The sequence below is a fragment of the Mustelus asterias genome, chromosome 4, assembly GCF_964213995.1.
Source record: "Mustelus asterias chromosome 4, sMusAst1.hap1.1, whole genome shotgun sequence".
Lineage (NCBI taxonomy): Eukaryota > Metazoa > Chordata > Chondrichthyes > Carcharhiniformes > Triakidae > Mustelus > Mustelus asterias.
This window is the reverse complement of record NC_135804.1, coordinates 95,181,131-95,207,496: the sequence shown is the minus strand read 5'-3', so window position 1 is coordinate 95,207,496 and position 26,366 is coordinate 95,181,131. Positions and strand designations below refer to the sequence as shown.

The window sequence follows — 26,366 nt, the reverse complement described above, 5'->3', positions numbered from 1 at the left end:
TTTAGTTTGAAGTTGTGCCCTCTGGTTCTAGTTTTTCCTACTAGTGGAAACATTCTCTCCACGTCCACTCTATCCGGGCCTCGCAGTATCCTGTAAGTTTCAATAACATCCCCTCCTCATCCTTCTGAACTCCAACGAGTACAGACCCAGAGTCCTCAACTGTTCCTCATACGACAAGCTCTTCATTCCAGGGATCATTCTTGTGAACCTCCTCTGGACCCTTTCCAAGGCCAGCACATCCTTCCTTAGATACGGGGCCCAAAACTGTTCACAATGTTCCAAATGGGGTCTGACCAGAGCCTTATACAGCCTTAGAAGTACATCCCTGCTCTTGTATTCTAGCCCTCTCAACATGAACTTCAAAATATAAGTATTTCATTGGCTGTAAATCACTTTGAAATGTCAGATGTTATATAAGTGGAAATCTTTCTTTTCTCATGGAAAACCAGGATCTTAAGGAAAACAGGGCAAAAATATTTAAAAAGTAGAATGGAGTAAATTGCCATCTTTGACAATTCTGGCACAGATCTTAACATGCTGGAAGCAATCCTATTTTTAAAGATCTGCGTATTCACATCTTGGATCTCTTCTGTTTATTCATTTGGAATTTTACCAATTTGGATATATTCCCATTACCTGCTCTTTTTTTCCCCAAAACAAATTCAAAATGTCTTAAAATTAATTTGTGGTGAGTATTTTTGCTCACTGAGGTGAATGGAATATTTCTGAATGATTTATACGCATTGCCAGTTTGAGTGCAATATTTTGTCAATGCAGAACAAGGCTCACTCGACTCTGTCTGAATGGGAATCTGCCTGGCTGCTTTCTGAGCAGGTGCCTGTAAGCTTCTGAAATGAAATGGAGTGGCAGGGTGGCACAGTGGTTGAATGGCATGGTGGCACAGTGGTTAGCACTGCTGCCTCACAGCTCCAGGGACCTGGGTTCGATTCCCGGCTTGGGTCACTGTCTGTGCGGAGTTTGCACGTTCTCCCCGCGTCTGCGTGGGTTTCCTCCGGGTGCTCCGGTTTCCTCCCACACTCCAAAAATGTGCGGGTTAGGTGCATTGGCCATGCTAAATTGCCCCTTAGTCTCCCGGGATGCGTAGGTTAGACGGATTAGCAGGATAAATATGTGGGGTTACAGGGATAGGACCTGAGTGGGATTGTTGTCAGTGCAGACTCATTGGGCCAAATGGCCTCCTTCTGCACTGTAGGGATTCTATGGATTCTATGAAAACCAGATACCAGAAATGCTGTTTTCTTTAAACAGATGTAATAAACATACAATTACTATTGATCAGATGTGACCACAAAATTGCACAAATCAAGGTCCCACAAGAAACACTGAGATAGCACTGGATTTTCACAATAACTTCATTGCAGGGTTAATGTAAGTCTATTTGTGACACTAATAAATAAATGAGCAATGAGTTCCTTTGGATTTGTTAGTTGTGGGAGAAATGTTTGCTGGGGTAACAGGAGAACTCCTTTGCACTTCTTTGAATCGTGCTACGGAATCTTTTACATCTATTTCCCTTGGACAGTTGCAAGTTCAGCGTTCTAAAATTGTTCAATGTTGTTCAGAAATCCGAGGGCAATCACTACATGGGATAGGATACGCAGCACAGAAACAGACGCAGCCAGACCATGCTAGCATTAATGTTCCACTTGAGTCTCCTTACATCTTTCCTTATCTAAATCTATCATGTACCCTTATATTCCCTTCTCCCTCAATACTTGTCTAGCTTCTCTTCCCCTTAAATCCATCAATCCTATTCACTTCAATCACCCACTGTGGTAACGAGTTCCACATTCTCATTCTCACCGCTCTTTGGGTAAAGAAGTTTCTTCTGAATTCCCAATTAGATTTCTTGATAACTATTTTATATTGATGGCCAAATGCCACTATAAACTGTTTACTTCTCAAAGCTGAATGAATGAGTTTTCCATTTTGTGTTTCAGGGCATGAGCAGCCATTTAGTGTAATGATGAACTGCCTCAGAGACTTCACTGCGCAAGTGGAAAGGTCTGATACTAACTTCCAGTACCAGTGCGGCACTAGAATTATCCTGTTTGAGGACCTCCCAAAGGCCAAACAATGTCAGTTTATTCTGAAGCCAAGACTACAGCCAGACATCCATGTCACCAGAGGTGAGTGACAAGTGAAATAATCAAAGATATTGATTGAAGAAAGAAAGGGAAGTTTTCAGTTAAAAAGCATTTGATGCAATTACTCTGAAATGCCTCAAAACATTTTCCATACAGTTTGAAGAGCTGATGTTATTTGGACACACATGGCAATCACTTTACACACAGTTTCATTATACAAACTACATTGAGATGAATGAGCAATTAATTTGTTAATGGCTGTTATTTGAAGGAGGGATATCAGTACACCAGAAGAATGCCCTGTACTTTTTTGGGTAGTAGTAATAGCTTGGACTGATAAATAACATTTGCGACACATAAGTAAGCAATGACCATCCCTAACAGGAAAGAATCTAACCATCTCCTTTTGACATTAACATTATTGAGTCCCCCACTATCATCATCGTGGAGGTTACCATTGACAAGAAACTGATCTGGATCAGCCATATAAATCTGTGGCTACAAGGTCAGAGATTGGGAATTCTGTGACAAGTAACACACTTCCTGACTTCCCAAAGCCTGCCCACCATTTGCAAGGTACAAGCCAGAAGTGTAATGGAATACTCTTCACTTGCCTGGGTGAATGCAGCTCCATCAACAATCAAGAAGCTCAACACCATCCAGGACAAAGCAGGACATTGGCATTCCATCCACCACTTCAAACCTCCGTTCCCTGCACCACCAAAATACAGTGGCAGCAGTGTGTGCCAGCTATGAAAAGCACTTCAACAACTCACTAAGGCTCATTCAACAGCATCGTCTAAACCCGTGATCTCTACACGAGAAGAACAAAAGCAGTAGACTCATGGGAACACGATCATCTGCAAGTTCCCTTCCAGGCCACACATACCATCCTGACTAGGGAATTATACTACCAGCCCTTCACTGTCATAGAGTCAAAGAATCCTACAGTGCAGAAGGAGGCCATTCGTCCTACCAAGCCTTCACCGACAACAATCCCACCCAGGCCCTATCCTGTAACTCAAGCATTTACCCTATGATTCCCCTTGACACTAAGGGGCAATTTACCATGGCCAATCCACCTAACCTGCGCATCTTTGGACACTAAGCGGCAATTTATCATGGCCAATCCACCTAACCTGCACATCTTTGGACACTAAGGGGCAATTTATCATGGCCAATCCACCTAACCTGCACATCTTTGGACTGTGGGAGGAAACCGGAGCACCCGGAGGAAACCCATGCAGACACGGGGAGAATGTGCAGACTCCAAACAGACAGTGACCCGAGGCTGGAATTGAATCCGAGTCTCTGGCATTGTGAGGCAGCAGTGCTAACCACTGTGCCATTGTGCCACCATGTCACTGGATCAAAATCTGGAGCTCCCTCCCAAACAGCACTGTGGATAAAATTACACCACATGGACTACAGCGGGTCAAAAAGATGGCTCACCTCCACCTTCTCAAAGGCAATTAGAGATGGACAATAAAAATGCTGGCCTAGCCAAAGACATCCACGCCCCATGAAAGAATTTTTAAAAAACGGATCTTTATAAGCCACCTGGTCCATGTTCATGAGCTTAGTTTAAAATCCCATCAAAGTGCAATAACTTCAACAATGCAGTACACCCTCGCTATTGCATTGGAGTATCAGTTTAGATTCCTCCACACCATTTTCAGCACATAGCCCACACATGCCAGCTTTTGCAGGCAAAAGTCCATGCAAGCTATTGGATAGCACATGGAGTACTTCGGGATGATAGGGAGGAAATAGCTTGATCTGGGTTTCAGACAAAGCTCGGCACAACATCGTGGGCTGAAGGGCCTGTTCTGTGCTATACTGTTCTATATTTTATGTTCTATGTAAGCCAGGTGACGAGTGGTGTTCCGCAGGAATCAGTGCTGCGACTTCTGCTGTTTGTAATATATATAATTGACTTGGATCTGGTCTGATTAGCAAGTTTGTGGATGACACTAAGATTGCTGGAGTTGCGGATAGTGATGAAGATTGTCAGAGAATACAGCAGGATATAGATAGGCTGAAAAATTGGATGGAGAGATGGCAGATGGAATTTAATCCGGACAAATGCAAGGTGATGCATTTTGGTAGATCCAATTCAGGTGGGAGCTATGAAATAAATGGCAGAACCATCAGGAGCATAGACACACAGAAAGATCTGGATGTGCAGGTCTACAGATCCTTAAAAGTGGCAGCACGGGTGGAAAAGGTGGTGAAGAAAGCATTTGGCATGCTTTCCTTCATCGGATGGGGCATTGAGTATAAAAGTTGGCAAATTATGTTACTGGCATGCAGAACGTTGGTTAGGCCACATTTGGAATGCTGTGTCCAATTCTGGTCACCACACTATCAGAAGTATGTGGAGGCTTTGGATAGAGTACAGAAAAGGTCTTCCAGGATGTTGCCTGGTATGGAGAGTATTAGCTATGAGGAGAGATTGAATAAACTGGGATTGTTCTCCCTGGAAAGACGGAGACTGAGGGACGACCTCATAGAAGTTTATTATATTATGAGGGGTATAGATAGGATGAACAGTTGGAAGCCATTTCCCAGGGCAGAAATGACAATTACAAGTTCAAGATAAGGGGGGAAAGGTTCAGTGGAGATGTGTGGGAGAAGTTTTTTACACAGAGGGTGCTGGGGGCCTGGAATGCACTGCCAAGTGAGGCGGTTAGCGGCATTTAAGAATTATCTGGATAGACATACGAAAAGACGGGGAATAGAGGGATACTGGCGATTTGGTCTAGATAGGACAACATGATCGGTGCAGGCTTGGAGGGCCAAAGGGCCTGTTCCTGTGCTGTACTCTTCTTTGTTCTTTGACTATCTCTCAACACCACTTCTCTTGAATACAGCTAAATGATTCTAACCACTGCATCCTGTAGGCATGACTACTCACTAAAATAAGTTTTGAATGGTTGGAAGCAGAACCATTAGAAAGAGCACTTGTGGTACTGATGGCGGACGGAGACAGTAAAAGAGATGTGAATGGAATTGAAAGGGGAGAGGGAAAATGGACAGGCGAGGAGAGGGGAGATCCTTAAGCTGGGAGCTGTAATTCACAGTGCAAGTTTTAATTAAACTTTACAGTGTGCTGGTCAAATGGCACATTAAGAACAAGGTACAGTTCTAATTACTAAGTAACAAGGGAGACTTTTAACCTCTGGAGGCAGTGCACTGCTCAGCCACATGCCTGATTTCTAAGATGACAATATTATGAACAATAATTTGGAGAGACTTCATGATTTAATCTGGAAAGGAGATGTCTAAGAATAAGAAAATCGTATGTATGGAAAATTCAGAATTCTGCTTTAAAATAATGGGATGGGACAAGGAAACGCAAGTCCAAACTATTAAAATATGATCTCTGAACTACTATCAGAAGTTTTCTCTTCTTGCAAAGTAATTAATACTTAGAATGGAGTTCCAACCAGAATAGTGGATGCAGAAACCCTGGAATTTAAGAGACATTTAGATACAGCAATTAGTGGAGTGTATGGTCGACAGATTCTTGTTAGGCAAGGGAATCATAAACAGCTCAGCCATGACTTTATCAGGATGATCAGCCATGATCTTCGAGCAGGCCCCAGGGGACAAATGGTCAACTTTTGCTCTTGTTTGTATGTTCGTATGTTACTCAGGGTGACCTTTGGTTCCTATATCAGGCCCTGCAACACCACGTTAGGTATAAGAATAGCAGACAGACACCAGACATGGTGGTAAGAAGTACTTGTTGTAATTACATGTGTGCCCTTTTGTGATCTGAAGCACAGCGTCCTGAGGTTAATCTGTTTTATCTTAAGAGAGAAAAATTTGAGATCAGTTTGCTGCAGGAGACAGACATTTTATCTTTTCTGAGGCATTAGTGGCTGTGCAACTTCAATGCAACCCCCCCCCCCCCCCAAAATAAGTGTGTCATCAGTAGGGGACACACATAAAATACAAGTCCACCACCTACCTGTCCATCACCTGCCAGGTCACCTAATATGGTGGCTGCGAGGTAGTCCAAAATGGGCAGCCTGCCTATCATTTTAAAATAAATAATTAACAATTGAGTTTGTTACCACGCCAATTGATTTATATTTCATAGTGCCCACACCTTAAAATGGTTGGCGTGGGCAGGTGGGTGTGAATGAGAAACATGCGTTTGAAAAAAACTGTTTGTAAAGATGGGAGGGAAGGAATATGTCAGCCCCCTTTGTTCCTCCCCACCTGGCCTCCAAAACCTAGCTCCCTAGCTATTTGTGAGACCTTCCTAGGCTGTCCTATCCCTTGCTGCCCAAAAAGATCCAATTCAGCTGCCTCCCACATTTATCTTGTCTTTGTGGGTCTGCTTTCAGTCCCAGCAGCGCCCACTACAGGTTCTGGCACTACCGGGACTGCTGGAGCTACTGGCCTATCAGATTAGCGGGCAACTCTTGAGCATAGAACTTTCTCTCAGTGAGGGGTGGAAGTCTCACTCTCAGACTGTTTAGCCCACTGGTAGTGCATTATCGCTGTAGTGCGGGTTTGGTTTGGGAATATTAGCTGCCAGCTGATTCTTGCAATGGGGAAGGGGTCGGGGCAAGAAATACGCTCCTCCGTGAAATTCAACCTTGGGTGATTTGGTCTGGTCCAGCTAGTCAGACAGTTAAAATTGGGTTTAGCATAGAGAATCATAGAATCCCTATAGTGTAGAAGGAGGCCATTCGGCCCATCAAGTCTACATTGATCACAATCCCACCCAGGCCCTACCCCCATAACCCCACATATTTACCCTGCTAGCCCCCCCTGTCACACTAAGGGGCAATTTAGCATGGCCAATCAACCTAACCCACACACCTTTGGAGTGAGAGAGAAAAGCGGAGCACCTGGAGGAAACCCACGCAGACACAGGGAGAATGTCCAAACTCCACACGGACAGTGACCTGAGGCCGGAATTGAACCCGGGTCCTTGGCGCAGTGCAGCGGTGCTAACCATTGTGCCACCGTGCCGCCCAAAATCAAAGTGGAGAATATCCTGCCAATGTCCCGTTGCCCTGTATTTTAACATTCTGAACAGGTGGCAAAGGCATCCAGCCAAAACTGGAAGGGCCGTACAATAAAGAAGTAGATCAGGCTCTGATGATGTCCCTGAGTCCTAATTGCAATTTTAACTGGTAGCCTGAGCAGGAAAATCATTGTCGTTTTTCCGCCAGGTGGAGATAGTGGGAAGAGGAACCAGGACAAGATGAGACCTAAATAGGTAATCTTATTTAACTTATTGAAAACTTATCCTGGGAAGCCTGATACAGAAAGGTTAGGTCCTTCCAGCTGTGGGCTTCCTCCCCCACCCCACTCTTCCTAAAACCAGTATCCTCCCAAACCTCTCTCCCTGTGGCTTATCGAAGTGCTGGGAACTGTTCCCTCAATCCTGGTCAATTGCTATCTGAAATGATAATCTTGCAGATGCCGGCCAGTATCTGCTCCTTTCAGTTGGGCACCAGGTTGCATGCGGTGGTTCAGAAAGACAGCTGACAGCCAACTTCTCAAGGGCAATTAGGAATTGGAAACAAAATGTTGGCCTTGGCAGCAACGCCCGCATGCCATCAAATAATAAATAAAAACATTACAAGTAGGGCAATTAACCACAGCATGCAGATGAGGAGTTGGATATAAAATTGCAGTAGCCCCACCCTGCCCCACCCCACCCTCCATTCATTATCTTCTCTTTTGGTGTAATCTTACCCTGCACGTCACTGGCATTGTGTCTCCCTCATGGTGCTCCATCGTAAAAGGACATATATGGAAGTGCACATAGTGAACCCCATGGGAAGGGTGCTATGTCATAAGCGTGGGAATAAAAAGATTTCCCAGCTTGAAGCTGCTGAAAGGTAGCTTGAAGAATACTTTTTTAACTCCGTGCTTATGCTTTTCTATTTATTTCGGTTCAAAGTTGATATTTCAGATGAAGTTTCCAGTAATTCAGAACTGTGAATACAACTGCTACCTGGTTTGAGAAACCAAGTGTGTGAACCTCTTTTAAACACGTCAAATTCTGGTGCAATTCTGGTTTGGATGGCAGAATGTCTGAGAGAATGGCCGGTATTCTCCCAGCCTGCCACACTGCTTGAGTAGCACAGTGGGCCGGGAGACATCAGTGGGGGGGCCTGTAGCAGGACTCGCGATCGGCATCTGGCCAATCACAAGTCTCCCAGACCCTTTTTTGTGATGTAATCAGTCCTGTGCCAGAAATCGATGCACGGCTGATTACCATATTGAAATGTCAATATGGTAATATGATCAGTGAGCCTGGCAAGGTAATCTCTGGGCCTGCTAGTGTCTCTCCCACCTGCTGGGAGAGGTTCCCACCAGCAGGGTTCACAACTGCTCCCCACCAACGGGGACCAGGCGGGCTCACCCCATATGTGGGGACAAAGTCCATTGAGGCCCTCCACCTGGAGGTCAGGAGCAGAGGGGGGGGGTGGCATCCTGTTACTTCACACTGGGCACTCTGGCACTGCCCATCAGGCAGCGGACAAAGGGGCACCAGGCTTTGATTTGGGGGCAGGGCATAGTGGGGGCAGAACCTATCAGGGAGCGATCGGTGGTGGAGTGGGGGGGGACCCGTTATGCACTCTGCAATGGGATCAGTGGGGGAAGGAGGGGGGGGGCAATCAGGGCTGGCCATGGAGGAGGGGTTCAGGGCTGGCCATGAGAGGGGGGAGGTCGGGGCTGGAAATGGGGGATGGGGGCTGGGTAGGCCAGCGATCGGGGGGAGGGCGGCGATGGGTAGAGAGTCGAGGATAACATCGGGAGGCCAGCGATGGCGGGGGGGGGGGGGCAGTGCGCATGCGCTGATCTGTCACTGGGCAATGGCCCACTCAGCACAATGCTGCTGGCCTCTCGGGCAAGATGAGGTTCCCCCCCCCAGCATGAATTACCAGCATGAATTCCCCTGAGGCTGGAGCACAGAGTGCCAGCAATTCATTAAATTAAGTACACCCTAAAAAACGGGTGGGGAAATCTCCCGTATTCCCACCCGTTGAGCACTTAGTTTTTTTTTGGAGAATCCTGGCCAATAGGTCTGGCTCCTATTATCATAGAATTTGCATACACTGCCCATTTTTTGTGCAGCCAATTACACGAGAAATCAGTGTTTATGACAGAATGGGTGTTATTCCACTGTATCTGACTAGGCCGCCAATAACGATTCCCCATGCCAGAACCAGTTGAAGTGCTATACTTATTTCAATTTCTATTTGCTAAGGAAGGGGAATAATATTAGCAACAATTGATACTGATAAGTACAATGGGTTGAATTATGTTGTCTCCAGTGGGAAAACTGATATGATTCCTGCTGGGAAGGTCAGTGCAACTCAGTTCACAATTCAACCACACTTGGAAATTCTTTTGGACCCTGAAGAGATTCTCACTGAATTCTTCTTAAGAATGGGAAATAAATATTGATAGGGTGTTGGTGAAATGTTGACAATGGGAGGGATTTTATGACTGTGTTCGAGTGAGACCAGAAATTCCTGCCCGAGGTCAACGGACATTTGCGATGTCCGTCCCTCGCCCGCTCTGATTCCGCGGCAGGCGAGGCAGTAGAATTCCGGTGAAAGTGTCCCAGACAGCTTCCTGGCATGTTAGACCATCAGACCATAAGATATAGGAGCAGAATTAGGCCATTTGGCCCATTGAGTCTGCTCCGCCATTCAATCACGGCTGTTTTAAAAACTGTCTTCAAACCTCCAACCATGTAGCACTCAAAGTCCTCTGCAAATGTTTTTCCAATCAGCTGGTCACTGTTGGGAGAGGCAAGCACTACCCATCTACAAACTGCAGCTTGATTAATTAGCAGCAACAGGCAATTTAAATGACAATTAGCCCTTAATAATGCTCTAGACTTTCCAGTGCAGATTCCAAACCCTTTATCAAAGCCTGCCAGGTCCATTTCCCACTGGAGAGGTGAGTGCATGGAGGGAAGCTGCTGAATGGTCGGGATTCTCCGATCTTATTCGCCCCACCACCGTCACCAGTGAGAACGGAGAATTTGGCACTCGCCCAAAACTCCATTCACTGCAGCGGGACTGGAAAATCCCAGCCACGGGCGAGGTCGGATAATTCCTAAGAAAACCTATATCTTGTGCTAAACGAAGGTTGAATTAAAGTTTCAGCTTAATGTGGTGATTGTCCCTTTAAGGGCAACACAGCAGAAGAGGGTCACTTGGCTTGGGGACCAATGGGGATGTGAGTGGGTAATCACCCCAGGGGGCCTATTTTAGGCAGTAAATATGTGGGACTAGGGCAGCCAGTGGGCTGCTCTAAGGCGGCCGGGTGGCTGCTGGCCTCTGTACAGCTTTTCTTATAAATAAATACCTTTTATGTTTTTAATAAAGTCTGTGAACATGCATCATTATATGTAAGACCATATCTTGACCAACTCAGAGGCTCTTTAGTGACTCAGGATATCCAGGGAAAATCACCGCCTCACACACCCTATTGACTAGGTAGCGTGGCAGTCAGTCGCTACATTGGCTGCAGTGCCCCTAGGCTAAGGAGAAGAAAAAATCAGCTGGATATAAGGAAGTGAAATTATAAATTGTCTGACCTTAAAGCATATTGAAGCAATTAAGGATGAGCATTCTAGCGAATATAAATTTAATAAGTGATAATTATTTATTACTTGTCATTTCTCATCCCAATTTAGTAATTGCCATAAATCGTGGAATCCTGGATAGTATTCAACTAATTGGTAGTTTAATTTCAAAAAGTATTTCAGTGTACCAAATTTATCCTCTCTGGCAGATTTCCCAGCCTCGCCCGAAGATCAGTAGTGTGCACTCCAACCTCTGCCTCATCTATAGCACAAATCATCAAATCAAAACTGGTACTGTTCTGTCTCGTCTCAGAGTTGAGGTCACAGCTATTCTGAAACTCAAGTAGAACAATCCCATTATTATGTAATTAAGAAGTCCTCTGAGACAACTTTGCTATTTTAATGTTGGAACAGGAAATGCTTGATTGTAGATAATTCCTTCCTGTTGCTCCTGGTGAATTTATTGTTTAGCAATTGTAACATTTAAAAAAAATTATAATGTTCTCCTGGTGTCCGTTGCAGCTTTCTGAGATGAGGTTCAAGCTTTTGTGACATGCGAGCTGTATCTGCATATAGCTCCAATAGTGTACATTTATAGTGCAAACCTGTTTCCCAAAATTACTGATTGATACTAATTGCTTCAGAAGCCAATGTTGCTGGATAATTTCTACAGTGGTCTGTTCTACTTGGAATGAGTAGGCATATCCACACATTTGTTTCTTCCCTTTTTATGTATTTTGTGCCACTTGACGTATGGCAATGATCAGAATGGAACACTGCTCCCTGATAAATGCTGAGGCTGGTGTAGGAAGAGTATTCGGTTAGCTTTCATTGGTGTCAATTGATTACTGCGGTTTGTGTGGTTCTCTGGCATTTTGCTCAAGATTGAACGAAAACATATCAAATGACTTGATTTGGTATTTAATGGGCAAAGATACTGGCTGGAATTCTCCGATGTCCTGCCACTGCTGCCAGTGAGTACAGAGAACTTGGCGCTCAGCCAAATCTCCACTCACTGCAGCGGGACCGGAGAATCCCAGCCGCGCGAGAGATCAGAGAATTTCTGCCACTATTTAAAACTAATATTTGATTATTGTATTAATACTAATTGGTCCAAATATCGGGGTTGATTCTCTGTCAGGGCTTCCCATTAATTTCTTGAATCTTGGCGGAATGGTATCGGTGCCATTCTTCCAGTGTTTCCCTAAACCCTCCATTGAAGATATGTATCATCAACAGGTTAGGTTGATTGGCCATGCTAAATTGCCCCTTACTGTCAGCGGAACTAGCAGGGTAAATACGTGGGGTTACGGGGATAGGGTCTAAGTGGGATTGTTGGTGCAGGTTTGATGGGCCAAATGGCCTCCTTCTGCACTGTAGGGTTTCTATGGACTCTAAGGTGGTGGACAAATGGAAACATTCCTGCAACATTGTGTTAATTTTACTTTGTTCTCATCAAGTTCGGGAGTGCTTGTGTTGGGGAGTGGGAACACTTATTGTTTTGGACTGTTTCTGACAGCACCAAGCACTGTCGGACCAAGTTAGCTGCAGCCTATACATGTGGCATGAAATCTTGCACTCTGTGCAAAGTGCTAGCTGGGATGAGAGAATCGGCGTGCAGCTCTCCAGTTGCACAGCTGAGTTTCCCCTCCAGATTCTCTGGCATTCTATGCACAGAAAATCTGGAGTCGTGTTTTCTGTCATCATGCTTGGGGGATGGGGGGGATCCCCCCTGCCACCACCCTCCACACAAGCACCGGGGCAGCCCCCTCCCACACACAAGGGGAATCCCCCCCCCCCCCCCCAATGGGGCTCCCCAGTGGGCTCACCCCGGCACAGCTCCCGTACCAGGAGGCACTGCCCCGGCACATCCCTCTCTCCCCCCAGGGGCTTTTGCGCCTCCGATGGATTCCCCTCGACTGCCTCCTGTTTTTCAATACCTGTTGGAAACCTTGCCGACGTGATGTCACATTGGCAAGGGGGGATTTCTTTACCTGGGAGGACTATGTGGTGGGGAAGCTCTTTCAGAACATTTAATTTTATTTAAACATATTTAAATGAAAGGGCAGGACCCTCATGTTATCAGTGAGGGGGTGGGTAAAATAGAAAAATTCTCGATAGATTTTGTGCCCACGTCACCGCTTCATGAGTAACCTGGCACAAAGTTGCCTCTATTGTCCAGCTCCAGTTTCAGAATGGTATTCCATAATTCTTGAAACAGTCTTAAATTTTCCTCACTAGTCTTCCTTATGCCTCCCCATGTGAGATTACCAGCAGATACCAAATAGGGGAAGTTTTGTGCTTATACGTAGGAACTAGATTGACAGTGCTCAAAGTATGTCTCTTATGTGAATCTTGCAACCAGCAGCGAGAGAACATGATGATCACATGAGTTTGAATTGCTTTAGTATCCAGGTCCCAAAAGTGAAGGGCCAGGCTTTAACCCATTACATCATCTAAACTCATATCTAGTATAATGCCAGAAAGTAAGTATTTCATTAGAAACAGCAAACTGGTCAAGGACTCACTAGTTCATTTGAATAATATGTGATAAGACAGGGAAGTACTTGATGTGCATTCCTGATACTGTTTTCCACTTTTTTCCTGTTGCTGTAATCAGCCCTTAGTTAAAGGATAGTTGAATGCTTGAATCAATATTATCCCATTTTTATTTCCATGTCTTATTTCAGAATCAACTCCAAAAACTCTTAAAAAGAAGAAGTCATTGATAGACTGGGCTCTTCGCCGCAGTTCCAGCAACCAGTCAGACAGCAGTCTTACCTCAGAGTCTCCGATTACACCAAGGAAACTTTTTGGTCTGTCCCTACCATCCATCTGTAAGAACGGCACCCTTCCTAAACCCATCATGGTAAGGAATGCAGCCGGCTGTCCAAGAATAATCCATTGGCTGTGAAGAGCTTTGGAATGTCCTGAGGGTGTGGAAGGCGCTTTAAAAATACTTTTAAAAATTTTCTCTCCTTCCTTTTTCTGTTCTCTCTTTTTTCTCCTTTTCTTTCTTCGTTGCTACTTGCTGCTACGAATGGCATTGTTCTACATGAAATGTTTCTGCATGTATTCAGATTAAGGTTCTGGGTTCGGGTTCTATATTAAGTTTAGGGTTACCCTTCGCAAGCAGCTTGGAGTCATAGAATGCTTACAGGACAGTAGGAGGCCATTCAGCCCATTGTGTCGGTCTTCACGGTGGAAGACACAAATAGTTTACCGAATATTAACGCTAGAGGGTTGGTAGGAGGAGTGGTACTCAATACAATTAATGTTACCAGGGAGGCAGTGCTTGGTAGACTAACGGGACTGAAGGTGGACAAGTCCCCGGGCCCAGATGGAATACATCCCAGGGTCCTGAAAGAAATGTCAGAGGTAATAGCGGATGCGTTAGTGGTTATTTATCAAAATTCGTTGGATTCTGGGGTAGTGCCGACGGATTGGAAAACGGCTAATGTTACGCCGCTGTTTAAAAAAGGAAATAGACAAAAGGCGGGTAACTACAGGCCGGTTAGCTTAACGTCTGTAGTTGGGAAAATGCTGGAATCAATCATTAAAGAAGAAATAGCAGGCCATCTGGATAAGAATGGTTCGATTAAGCAGACGCAGCATGGATTCATGAGGGGAAAGTCGTGCTTGACGAACTTGTTGGATTTTTATGAAGATGTGACTAGTGCGGTTGACGGAGGGGAACCGGTGGATGCGGTGTTTTTGGATTTCCAAAAGGCATTTGATAAGGTGCCTCACAAAAGGTTGCTGAAGAAGATTGGGTCACACGGAGTTGGGGGTAGGGTATTAGCGTGGATTGGGGATTGGCTATCCGACAGGAAGCAGAGAGTCGGAATAAATGGGTGCTTTTCTGGTTGGCAGATGGTAACTAGTGGCGTGCCGCAGGGATCGGTACTGGGGCCTCAACTATTTACCATTTATATAGACAATCTGGAGGAGGGGACTGAGTGTAGGGTAACAAAGTTTGCAGACGACACAAAGATAAGTGGAAAAGTGAATCGTGTGGAGGGCGTAGAAGGTCTGCAGAGAGATTTGGACAGGCTGAGTGAGTGGGCGAGGATCTGGCAGATGGAGTATAACGTTAACAAATGCGAGGTTATTCACTTTGGAAGAAATAATAGCAAATTGGATTATTATCTAAATGGAAAGAAATTACAACATGCTGCTGTGCAGAGGGACCTGGGGGTCCTTGTGCATGAGACGCAAAAACCCAGTCTGCAGGTGCAACAGGTGATCAAGAAGGCAAATGGGATGTTGGCCTATATCGCAAGGGGGACAGAATATAAAAGCAGAGATGTCTTGCTGCATCTGTACAGGGCATTGGTGAGGCCGCAGCTGGAATACTGTGTGCAGTATTGGTCCCCTTATTTGCGGAAGGATATATTGGCCTTGGAGGGAGTGCAGAGAAGGTTCACCAGGTTGATACCGGAGATGAGGGGTGTTGGTTATGAGGAGAGACTGAGCAGATTGGGTTTGTATTCGTTGGAATTTAGAAGGCTGAGGGGGGATCTTATGGAGACCTATAAGATAATGAAGGGGCTGGATAGGGTAGAGGTGGAGAGATTCTTTCCACTTAGAAAGGAAACTAGAACTAGAGGGCACAGCCTCAAAATAAAGGGGGGTCAGTTTAGGACAGAGTTGAGGAGGAACTTCTTCTCTCAGAGGGTGGTGAATCTCTGGAATTCTCTGCCCACTGAAGTGGTGGAGGCTACCTCGTTGAATATGTTTAAATCACGGATAGATGGATTCCTGATCGGTAAGGGAATTAGGGGTTATGGGGATCAGGCGGGTAAGTGGAACTGATCCACTTCAGATCAGCCATGATCTTATTGAATGGCGGGGCAGGCTCGAGGGGCTAGATGACCTACTCCTGCTCCTATTTCTTATGTTCTTATGTTCTTATGTATCCATTCTGGCTCTCTGCAAGAGTAACTCAACTCTCACAAACATCCACCCTTTCCCTGGGGCCCTGCAATTTTCTTCTCTTCTGATAGTTATCCAATTACCTTTTGAAAGTCGCAATTAGATCAGCCCCAGCCACTTGCTGTGTAAAAAGATTTTTCCTCAAATCACCATTGGTTCTTCTGCCAATCACCTTAAATCAGTGTCCTTTGGTTCTTGACCCTTCTGCCAATGGGAACTATTGACTCTGTCTATAGCCATCATAATTTGAACACATATCAGACCTACTCCCAAACTTCTCTTCTCTAAGGAAAACAACCCAGCTTCTCCAATATATCCACACAAATGAAGGCCCTCATCCCGGGACAATTTGCATGGATCTTTTAAACAGCCTCTCTCGAGCCTTCACATCTTTCCTACAGAATGTTGTTCAGGGTTGGACACAACACTTCAGTTGAGAATGAACTGTTTTTTAAAGTATTTTGAATTGGCTTATAGAATCATAGAATCCCTACAGTGCAGAAGGAGGCCATTCGGCCCATTGAGTCTACACCGACAATAATCCCACCCAGGCCTTATCCTTTATCCCACGCATTTACCCTGTTAATCCCCCCTGACACTAAGGGGAAATTTAGCATGGCCAACCAACCTCACCTGCACATCTTTGGACTGTGGGAGGAAACCGGAGCACCCGGAGGAAACCCACGCAGACACGAGGAGAATGTGCAAACTTCACACAGATAGTGACCCAAGGCTGGAATTGAACCCTGGCGCTGTGAGGCATCAGTGCTAACCATTGAGCCACTATGCTGCTTAGGGTAGGGCTGAGGTTAAAGATAGGATTAAAGTTTCATTAAGATTAAGGATAGGGTATGCCTCTTTGCTTGTACTGAAATTAGGCTTATAATTGCGGTCAGTAAATGGGGCGGCACGGTGGCACAATAGTTGGCACTGTTGCCTCAAAACGCCAGGGATCCGGGTTCAATTTCAGGTGACTGTCTGTGTGGAGTTTTCACATTCTCCCCGTGTCTGTACAGGTTTCCTCCCACAGTCCAAAGATGTGCAGGTAAGGTTAACTGGCCGTGCTCAATTGCCCCTAGTGTCAGGATTAGCAGGGTAAATACGTGGGGTTATGGGTATAGGGTCTGGGGGCGTGGGTGCAGGTTTTATGGGCCAAATGGCCTCCTTCTGCACTGTAGGAATTCTATGATTTTTCTATGATTCTATATACACTTTTCAAAGTGTTCAGCCATACTAACTAATTTGCTGGAAAGACTCTTGTCAACTTATCTGACTGTGAAAATAACATGACTACTTTAAACAAGAACCAAGCATCTTGTGAAGCTTTGAATGAGCTGTGGTGCTGTTTCTCTGCAGGATATGCTTGTCCTATTGTATCATGAAGGCCCTTCCACCAAAGGCATTTTCAGGCGCTCAGCCAATGCCAAGACATGCAAGGAACTAAAGGAGAAGTTGAATTCTGGAAATGAGGTGCAAATGGACAAGGAATCTGTCTTTGTGGCAGCTGCTGTCATCACGGTATGAGATTATATAACATTCCTGTTTAAAGGTAAATCAGATCAGACCTTAAACATGGATCTGTCGTGCCATTGAACTTAACCTAGAAAAAGGTACAAGAAGAGGATAGATCAGACGAAATATGGCAGAATATAGTCAGCTGAGGCATCCACCTTCCACTAGGGCAAAACTTACCAATTTAAATGCCCAACTTAGATCTTTGCCCTCCAGTAAACCCATTGCAAAGGATTTTTCATCAATTAAAACTAGATTTGTGAAGTTATTTTCAAGTATTAGACTATTTTATCAATATAAATAATTAATATTAAATTATATAAATTAAAGATCATACATTGGGTGTACATGTCCTTTCCACAAATCTTACTTCCGTGATTGTTTCATAGTTTTCTATCAACATTTACCGTCAATTTTACCATTAGCGGTTACAATGTAGTTGCACAGTCTGGCCACTAGATGCCTCTGAGGAGTGAGTATCTGAAGACGCTCTTCCAACTTCCATCAGCATCCCATACAAAAAATGAACCTTCTTTCTGTCAACTGATTGATTGCAATGCCACAGGCAATTTACTATTTGGAATTATTCAATCTAACATGTATCCATTGCTCACTAAATCTTATGTAGCTCAAATTTTCCAGGAGCCATTCCAAAGACATAAATTTCACCATTATCAGCACATATCTCACAAATTTATTTTCAAAGACTATGTCTTCTCTTCTGTTGCCACATACTTTTCTTTGCAAATTGGTAGCTTTGAACTCACTGACAGCAACATCACAGAGGCATGAATCACTCTGTGATGCAAGGTTTGCTGTTATCTAGGCAGCATACAGCAGGCATTTTCCACACAGCAAAATGGTACAAACAGCTAGAAGAGATGAATGAGGTAGCAGTTCTCTTAGTGCACAGTCTGATTCAATCACATTCATGTAATATGTTAAATCAAGAGCTACCAAGAACGCGTTTCATGAACAGTAGCATGTTCAGAGAACATTCTGAACTTTTTTTCCTATTTTCTTGGTGGTAATCAATACTACAGGTAAAACAGAAATCAAAGCTAAGTCTTAACAATTTTTCTTAGAGACATCAAACAATTCCTTATTACCATCCGTTGCAAAATATTTGGAAAGGGAGAATTAAGTCAAAGAGATGAAAAAGCATGAAAGAATAAATTTCATGAGTACTTGTCCAATGCAAAGATGTGCTGGTTAGGTTGATTGGCCATGCTAAATTGCCCCTTAGTGTCAGGGGGATTAGCAGGGTAAATACACGGGGTTACGGGGATAGGGCTTGGGTGGGATTGTTGTCGGTGCAGACTCAATGGGCCAAATGGCCTCCTTCTGCACTGTAGGGATTCTCTCAATGTAGGGTTTCTGATCTATCACCGGTGAGGAGTTAGAACACCTACCCTAAAAATAAGACCTAAGAAGCACTGGTGTAATGCGTTACAAATGAATGTAATGACTCTGGATTTTGTTCATTTCTTTTGTTAATACTTACTCTGTCAGAGCTACTTGAAACACTAATGTAGAATTCACTAGTGTGGCTCTCAACGAAAACATTATTCGATCACAATGCTACTATTCATCACCTTTCCTTTTATTAAGCTTAGTAAAATCTGAGAAACATTTGGAGGAGTTTTAAATTTACATGCCTATGAACCTATTAATGATGAAAGTTCGAGAAGAACCTAATAGCTGTTGTTTTTGTAGGACTTTCTACGTAACATCCCTGGCAGTGTTCTGTCATCTGAACGATATGAGAAGTGGATGGGTGGAATAGAAAATGAGAATGAAGAGGAAAAAATACAGTCTATGAAGAAGTGAGAGAAACATTTCATTTACAATGTAACTAAACTTAACTGCCCAATGTCTATCTCTTGGGTCAGGATATTTAGCATGGCATGGTTTCTTCTCCTGATATCCAGAGTTGGCAGTGAACACATCCCGTTGATACTGGCTGCCCCACTGTCATTAAATGCTCCAATGATGTTAAGTGGTGAGAAATGGACCAGGGAGGGAGGAAGCACCCAATGGAGTCAGATGTTGTGGGGTTGGGTGCCTGATGTTGAAAGGAGGCTGTTGATGGAGGTGCCATCCCCCGCCCACCGGTTCCCACCCAAATTCTGAGCAGGATCATTTTCCGGACTTCCTGCCTATTCCTCAACTCCAGCATGAAAATTGAAACCTCAGTTGCGGTAAGGATGGATGGGCCATCCTAGGCCTTGCTTATCCTATTGGAAGATTGCAGAGAGGTTGGGGCCCAATGGGATGGTCATCCGAGATGATCCCCCAAACCCATTAAAGATGGAAGGTAAAATTCTGCCCTTAGTCTGCGTTGATCTAACTTGAGCTGAGTTAACTGACCTCAGCACAGACATCGTTTTGGAAATCTCAGAGGAGAAAATATGCCAGAGTTCTGGCTACTGATGGGCATTTCCTGACTGCGAGACTGAAATCACCTCTCCACAATATATACCATCCCAGCACTCATTTTTAAAAAATTCATTTGTGGGACATGGGCATCATTGGCCAGCATTTTCTGCCCATCCCTAGTTGCCCTTGTTCAAAAAGCAGCTGAGAGTCAACCACATTGCTGCGGCTCTGGAATCACATGTAGGCCAGACCAGATGAGGGTAGCAGATTTCCTTCCCTAAAGGACATTAGTAAACCAAATGAGTTTTTCTGGCAATCGAGAATAGTTTCATGATCATCAGTAGATTCTTAATTCCAGATATTTTTTATTGAATTCATATTCCACCTGCCGTTGTGGGATTTGAACCCAGGCCCCCAGAACATTAGCTGTGTTTCCAGATCAATAGTCTAGTGATAATGACATTAGGCTATCGCCTTTCCTAGTTTAGACTCACAAATGATGAATGACCTTTTGGTGATCTATCAGCGGGCTGTCAACACCATATGCTAGCAAGAATCAACATTTAAGGGTAAAGGTTCCTACCTTCCTCCAACATCTATATGCATGTATGTAGCAGTGAAAGTGGCTAGATAGCAGCCAGGAACTAAAATCTTGTTTCAATTTCTGCTTCCTAGCTAAATAACACTGGAGCTAACTTTAACTCAATAGCTACTATTCTGCCTGAAGTCACCAGCACAAAACTGAAATGAAATCAGGAGTCCTCTGGTCTTAATGACTCAATCGTTTTTTCTAATCAGACTATGAAGAGGACATCGTTTTTTGTTTTATTCATTCATGGGACATGGGCGTCGCTGGCTGGCCAGCATTTATTGCCCATCCCTAGTTGCCCTTGGAGGGCAGTTGAGAGTCAACCACATTGCTGTGGCTCTGGAGTCACATGTAGCCCAGACCAGGCGAGGACGGCAAATCTCCTTCCCTAAAGGACATTAGTGAACCAGATGGGTCTTTCTGACAATCGACAATGGTTTCATGGTCATCAGTAGATTCTTAATTCCAGATTTTTTTAAATGAAATTCAAATTCCACCACCTGCTGTGACGGGATTTGAACTTGGGTCCCCAGAACATTAGGTGAGTTTCTGGATTAATAATCTAGCGATAATACCACTAGACCATTGCTTCCCCAATGGACAAGTAAGTTTTTGAGAGAATAAGTGCTGTATGAAACATTTCTCAATGGAAAAGAAAAACAATATCATCTTTAGTATATGGTGATCTTTAGATATGTTGTAGTTACTGTGCTAGAATTCTGCGGTTTGAGGCAACAGGTCAAGGTAACAGAAATTAAGGCTGTCTAATGATATGTCTTTGATATGTGGCAGTCTGGTGGAGGAGCTTCCTGAAGCAAATGTCCTTCTTCTTCGTCACTTGTTTGGAGTGTTGCATCAGATTGAGAGAAATTCCGAAGAAAACCAGATGACTGCTTTTAACCTAGCTCTTTGCATAGCTCCAAACATGCTATGGCTTCCTAGTCCTATGGGCCCAGAGGAAGAAAGCAAGTGCACAAGAAAGGTAACCTACTCATTGTGAACTCTAATATTGCTATGGATAAATTTGTAAGGCGATGAATCTAATTGTTGTGGATGGTTGAAGAACTCTAGTTTTATATTTCTATTCTTCATTCAGCATTCACTAGATACGAGAGAAACATAACTATGTGTTTAGCATTCAGCTAATGTTGTAATCATCTTGTAGTTAGGTAATGTCATCTGTTGTCTCCAACCTCAACCAGCCTCAGGATCTGTGCCATTTTGACCATTTCTGCTGTCCCAGCTAAGATGCTGACAAGAGGGGGCTTAACTTAGACGACCCTAATTTCTCCTCTCACCGCCCATCAGGTGTTTTTGATTTTTCATTTCCCCACTTTATAAGCGGTGTCATATTTTCCAACCCCTCGGTTTTGGTGTGATCCAGTTTTCTATCAATAACCCCACAGCAAACTCCAGATAGGAAAAACTTAGAAGGTTAGTTTATTTTACACACACTTAAACTGCGGGAAGAGGGTTTACAATGTACTCCCGCACCCCCTGCACTCCCCCCCCCCCCCCGCCCCATTCATACAGTACAAGAGGAATAAAGAAAAGAAAGAGGTACCAGGCAAAACCACAAAGAAAATAAAAATTACTGCTTCACATGAGTGCAGGATCCAGCATCAAAAGTCCAATGGTGAACTCAGCCGGCTGAAACTGATGCTGGATAATCACCTTCCATGATGAAATGGGCACTCAGAGGCATCTTAGTCTTATAGGTGTTGGTACAGAAGCTCCACTAGAAACAATGTAGATGGGACCAACCATTTTCTCTTCCTATATGCAATGTTTCATCCTTGTCTGTAATAAATGTGATCTGTTGTTCTGGCCACTTCCATACTCTGTGGATGCTGAAACCCTCTCTGTTTGGTAACTTCCTTACGTTTGATAAGCGTAATGCCTAAATCTAGCAAAGACCTACTAGCCTCCTGTAGAAAATTCCTGCCCACACCAGGAGTCACTGAGACAACTGAGAAAGGTGATGAAAGTAGAGCCCAATAACCCCTCATGCTGGCATTATTTTCAGGTTCCTTATGGCCACATTCCTTCTAGCGTAAAGATTTCTTTCAGTTTAGAGAATCATCCTCCTCTAAGCATAAAATCAACCAAACTTACAGCATCTACTGAGGCTGCATGGACTCAGTAGTTGTTCAGAGTACTGACTGGAGAGTGGACTGTGGGACAGCAGAATGCCAGCTTTATCTCACTAACTGTTCTGTTACTCTGCCTCTCCACAAGTAGCAGAGCGGGGAGATAGAGAGAGACAGGAGAGAAGGACAAACATTAGCATTAGAAATTATGTAAATCATATTTTTGGCAAGCAGTTAAAACAAAGTCTTTTTCTCTAAGTATGACAAAAATTTATCGTGGTTATTCTTAAAATAAAATATTTACTCTGTAATAGTTCAATAGACAGTCTCCCAAATTCTTTGATCACTAAAACAGTTGTAGATTCTAATCATGAGATATTTATAGCTCTTCTCTTTTCTTTGATGAAGATCTCACAATTGGAATTGCAATTGTTTCCAACTGCCAGTTAAAGTTGAATCCAAATTGATTCAGGTTGTAAGACGCAGGTTGAAATTGGAATCAAAGGAAGAACCAATTTATGGGATGATTCCTTAATCCCAGAGAAGTACATTTGAGGAGGTACATTTGGTGGGAACATGCACAGAAGATCAAAGCCAACTATATTCAATCCGTGCTTCTTCTGAGTGCTAGCAGCACTGGAAAACCAAATCAACACTTTATAGTTGTGAGCAAACCGATCTCAGCAAGGATAGCAATAGCAAGATGAAAGCTGGTGTCTCCTGAGTCTTTCAGTCTTCTGTATTTTAAAATGCACATTCATACAGCAATTGGGGACAGGATCCATCTCAGCTGTGATGCTCTGCATAGCACAGTAGCCTGGTAACATTCAAGCAAAATTGGCATTTGAGAACAATAACCTGATTTCCATCAATTTGCATGGATCTAAATTCCTAAACAGCAAAGAGCCTTAGATTCCGGGCATGTCAGATGTTCCCTCCCCTCTGACATGATGTCAGACCGATGGGAATCACTACTGCTCTCCAGCAGTCGAAATGACCACGTTGGGGGCGCAGAAGACAGTGTGGCCCCCTGATGATCAGGGACATGGCAGGGTAGTGCCCTAGCACAGTCCACATGCACCCTGGCCGTGCCAACCTGATATTGTCAGCATGGCATTATCAAGGGGCAGGGGCAGTGGGTGTGGCAACAATGTGGGGGGGCGGGGAATCTGCTAGCAATGATAGATAGCTATTTATGTGTTCACTTTTTTAAATTCATTCGTGGGACATGGGCATCACTGGCTGGTCGGCATTCATTGCCCATCCCTAGTTGTCCTTGAGAAGGTGGTGATGAGCTGCCTTCTTGAATCGGTGCAGTCCATGTTCTGTGGGTTGACTCACAATGCCATCAGGGAGGGAATTCCAGGATTTTGATCCAGCGACTATGAAGGAGCAGCGATATATTTCCAAGTCAGAATGGTGAGTGGCTTGGAGGGGAACTTGCAGATGGTGATGTTCCCATTTATCTGCTGCCCTTGTCCTTCTAGATGGAAATGGTCATGGATTTGGAAGGTGCTGTCTAAGGGTCTTTGTTGAATTGCTGCAGTGCATCTTGTAGATAGTACACACTGCTGCTACTGAGCGTTCGGTGGTAGAGGAATTGAATGTTAGTTAATGTGATGCCAATCGAGTGGGCTGCTTTGTCCTGGATGATGTCAAGCTTCTTGAGTGTTGTTGGAGCTGCGCCTATCCAGGCAAGTGGGGAGTATTCCATCACATGCCTGACTTGTGCCTTGTAGGTGGTGGACAGGCTCTGGGGAGTCAGGAGGTGAGTTACTCACCACAGTATTCCGAGCCTCTGGCCTGTTGTTGTAGTTACTGTGTTTATGTGGTGAGTCCAGTTGAGTTTCTGGTCAATGGTAACCCCAAGGATGTTGACAGTGGGGGGGTTCAGTGATGGTAACACCATTGAATATCAAGGGGCGGTGGTTAGAGTGTCTCTTATTGGTGATGGTCATTGCCTGGTATTTGTGTGGCGCGAATGTTACTTGCCACTTGTCAGCCCAAGCCTGGATATTGTCCAGGTCTTGTTGCATTTGAACATGGACTGCTTCAGTATCTGAGGAGTCACGAATGGTGCTGAACATGGTGCAATCATCGGCGAACATCCCCACTTCTGACCTTATGATGGAGGGAAGGTCATTGATGAAGCAGCTGAAGATTGTTGGGCCTAGGACACTACCCTGAGCGACTCCTGCAGAGATGTCCTGGAGCTGAGATGACTGACCCTCCACAACCACAACCATCTTCCTATGTACCAGGTATGACTCCAACCAGCGGAGAGCTTGCCCCCTGATACCCATTGATTCCAGTTTCGCGAGGGCTCCTTGATGCCACACTCGGTCGAATGCGGCCTTGATGTCAAAGTCTGTCACTCTCACCTCATCTCTGGAATTCAGCTGTTTTGTCCATGTTTGAACCAAGGTTGTAATGAGGTCAGGAGCTGAGTGATCCTGACAAAACCCAAACTGGGCGTCACTGAGCAGGTTATTGCTGAGCAGGTGCTGCTTGATAGCACTGTTGATGACCCCTTCCATCACTTCACTGATGATCGAGAGTAGACTGATTGGGCAGTAATTAATCGGGTTGGATTTGTCCTGCTTTTTTTGTACAGGTCATACCTGGGCAATTTTCCACATTGTTGGGTAGATGCCAGTGTTGTAACTGTACTGGAAGAGCTTGGTTAGGAGAGCGGCAAGTTCTGGAGCACAAGTTTTCAGTACTATTGCCGGAATGTTATCAGGGCCCATTGCCTTTGCATTTCTTGATATCACGTGGAGTGAATCGAATTGGCTGGAGGCTGGCATCTGAGATGCTGGGGACTGCTGGAGGAGGCCGAGATGGATCATCCACTCGGCACTTCTGGCTGAAGATTGCTGTGAATACTTCAGCCTTATCTTCTGCACTGATGTGCTGGGCTCCTCCATCATTGAGGATGGGGACATTTGTGGAGCCTCCTCCCCAGTGAGTTGTTTAATTGTCTGCCACCATTCCCGAATGGATGTGGAAGGACTGCAGAGCTTAGATCTGCTCCATTCGTTGTGGGATCGCTTAGCTCTGTCTATCACTTGCTGTTTTTGCCATTTGGCATGTAAGTGGTCCTGTTTGATAGCTTCACCAGGTTGAGACCTTATTTTTAGGTATGACTGATGCTGCTCCTGGCATGCTCTCCTGCACTCTCCATTGAACCAGGATTGATCCCCTGGTTTGATGGTAATGGTTGAGTGGGGGATATGCCGGGCCATGAGGTTGCAGATTGTGCTGGAGTACAGTTCCGCTGCTGTTGATGGCCCACAGCGCCTCATGGCTGCCCAGTCTTGAACTGTTAGATTGGTTCGAAGTCTGTCCCATTTAGCACGGTGATGGTGCCACACAACACGATGGAGGTTATTCTCAATGTGAAGGCGAGATTTCGTCTCCACAAGGCCTGTGCGGTGGTCACTCCTACAAATACTGTCATGGACAGATGCATCTGCAGCTGGCAGATTGGTAAGGATGAGGTCAAGTATGCTATTTCCTCTTATTGGTTCCTTCACCACCTGCTGCAGACCCAGTCTAGGAGTTATATCCTTTAGGACCCAACCAGCTCGATCAGTAGTGCTGCTGCCGAGCCACTCTTGGTGGTGGAAATTGAAATCCCCCATTGGGAGTACATTTTGTGCCCTTGCCACCCTCAGTGCTTCTTCCAAGTGTTGTTCAACATGGAGGAATACTGATTCTCCAGTCGAAGGAGGATGGCATATGGTAACCAGTTAGAGGTTTCGTTGCCCATGTTTAACCTGAAGCCATGAGACTTCATGGGGTCCGGAGTCAATGCTAAGGACTCCCAGGGCAACTCCTTCCCGACTGTATACCACTGTGCCACCATCTCTGCTGGGTCTGTCCTGCCGGTGGGACAGGACATATCCAAGGATGGTAATGGTGGTATCTGGTGTGTTACTTGTAAGGTATGATTTCGAGAGAATGATTATGTCAGGCTGTTGCTTGTCTAGTCTGTGAGGCAGCTCTCCCAATTTTGGCACTAGCCCCCAGATGTTAGTAAGGAGGACTTTGCAGGGTCGACAGGGCTGTTTGTTTTTTTGCTGTTGTCTTTTCCGGTGCCTAGGTCGATGCCAGGTGGTCCATCCGGTTTCATTTCTTTGTTGAGACTTTGTCACGATTGTTACAACTGAGTG

General features: G+C 44.8%; 1 protein-coding gene across 1 annotated transcript in view; it reads left to right on the top strand.

Annotated features, from left to right (window-relative positions):
- Positions 1–26,366, top strand: part of arhgap20b (Rho GTPase activating protein 20b) — a 96,092-nt gene that overhangs the window by 60,677 nt on the left and 9,049 nt on the right. The window contains exons 9-13 of the mRNA XM_078210350.1: positions 1,962–2,150; positions 13,377–13,555; positions 16,978–17,139; positions 18,850–18,959; positions 20,894–21,083. Of these exons, the coding sequence (XP_078066476.1) occupies positions 1,962–2,150; positions 13,377–13,555; positions 16,978–17,139; positions 18,850–18,959; positions 20,894–21,083 (830 nt within the window). The remainder of the gene's footprint in view (positions 1–1,961; positions 2,151–13,376; positions 13,556–16,977; positions 17,140–18,849; positions 18,960–20,893; positions 21,084–26,366) is intronic.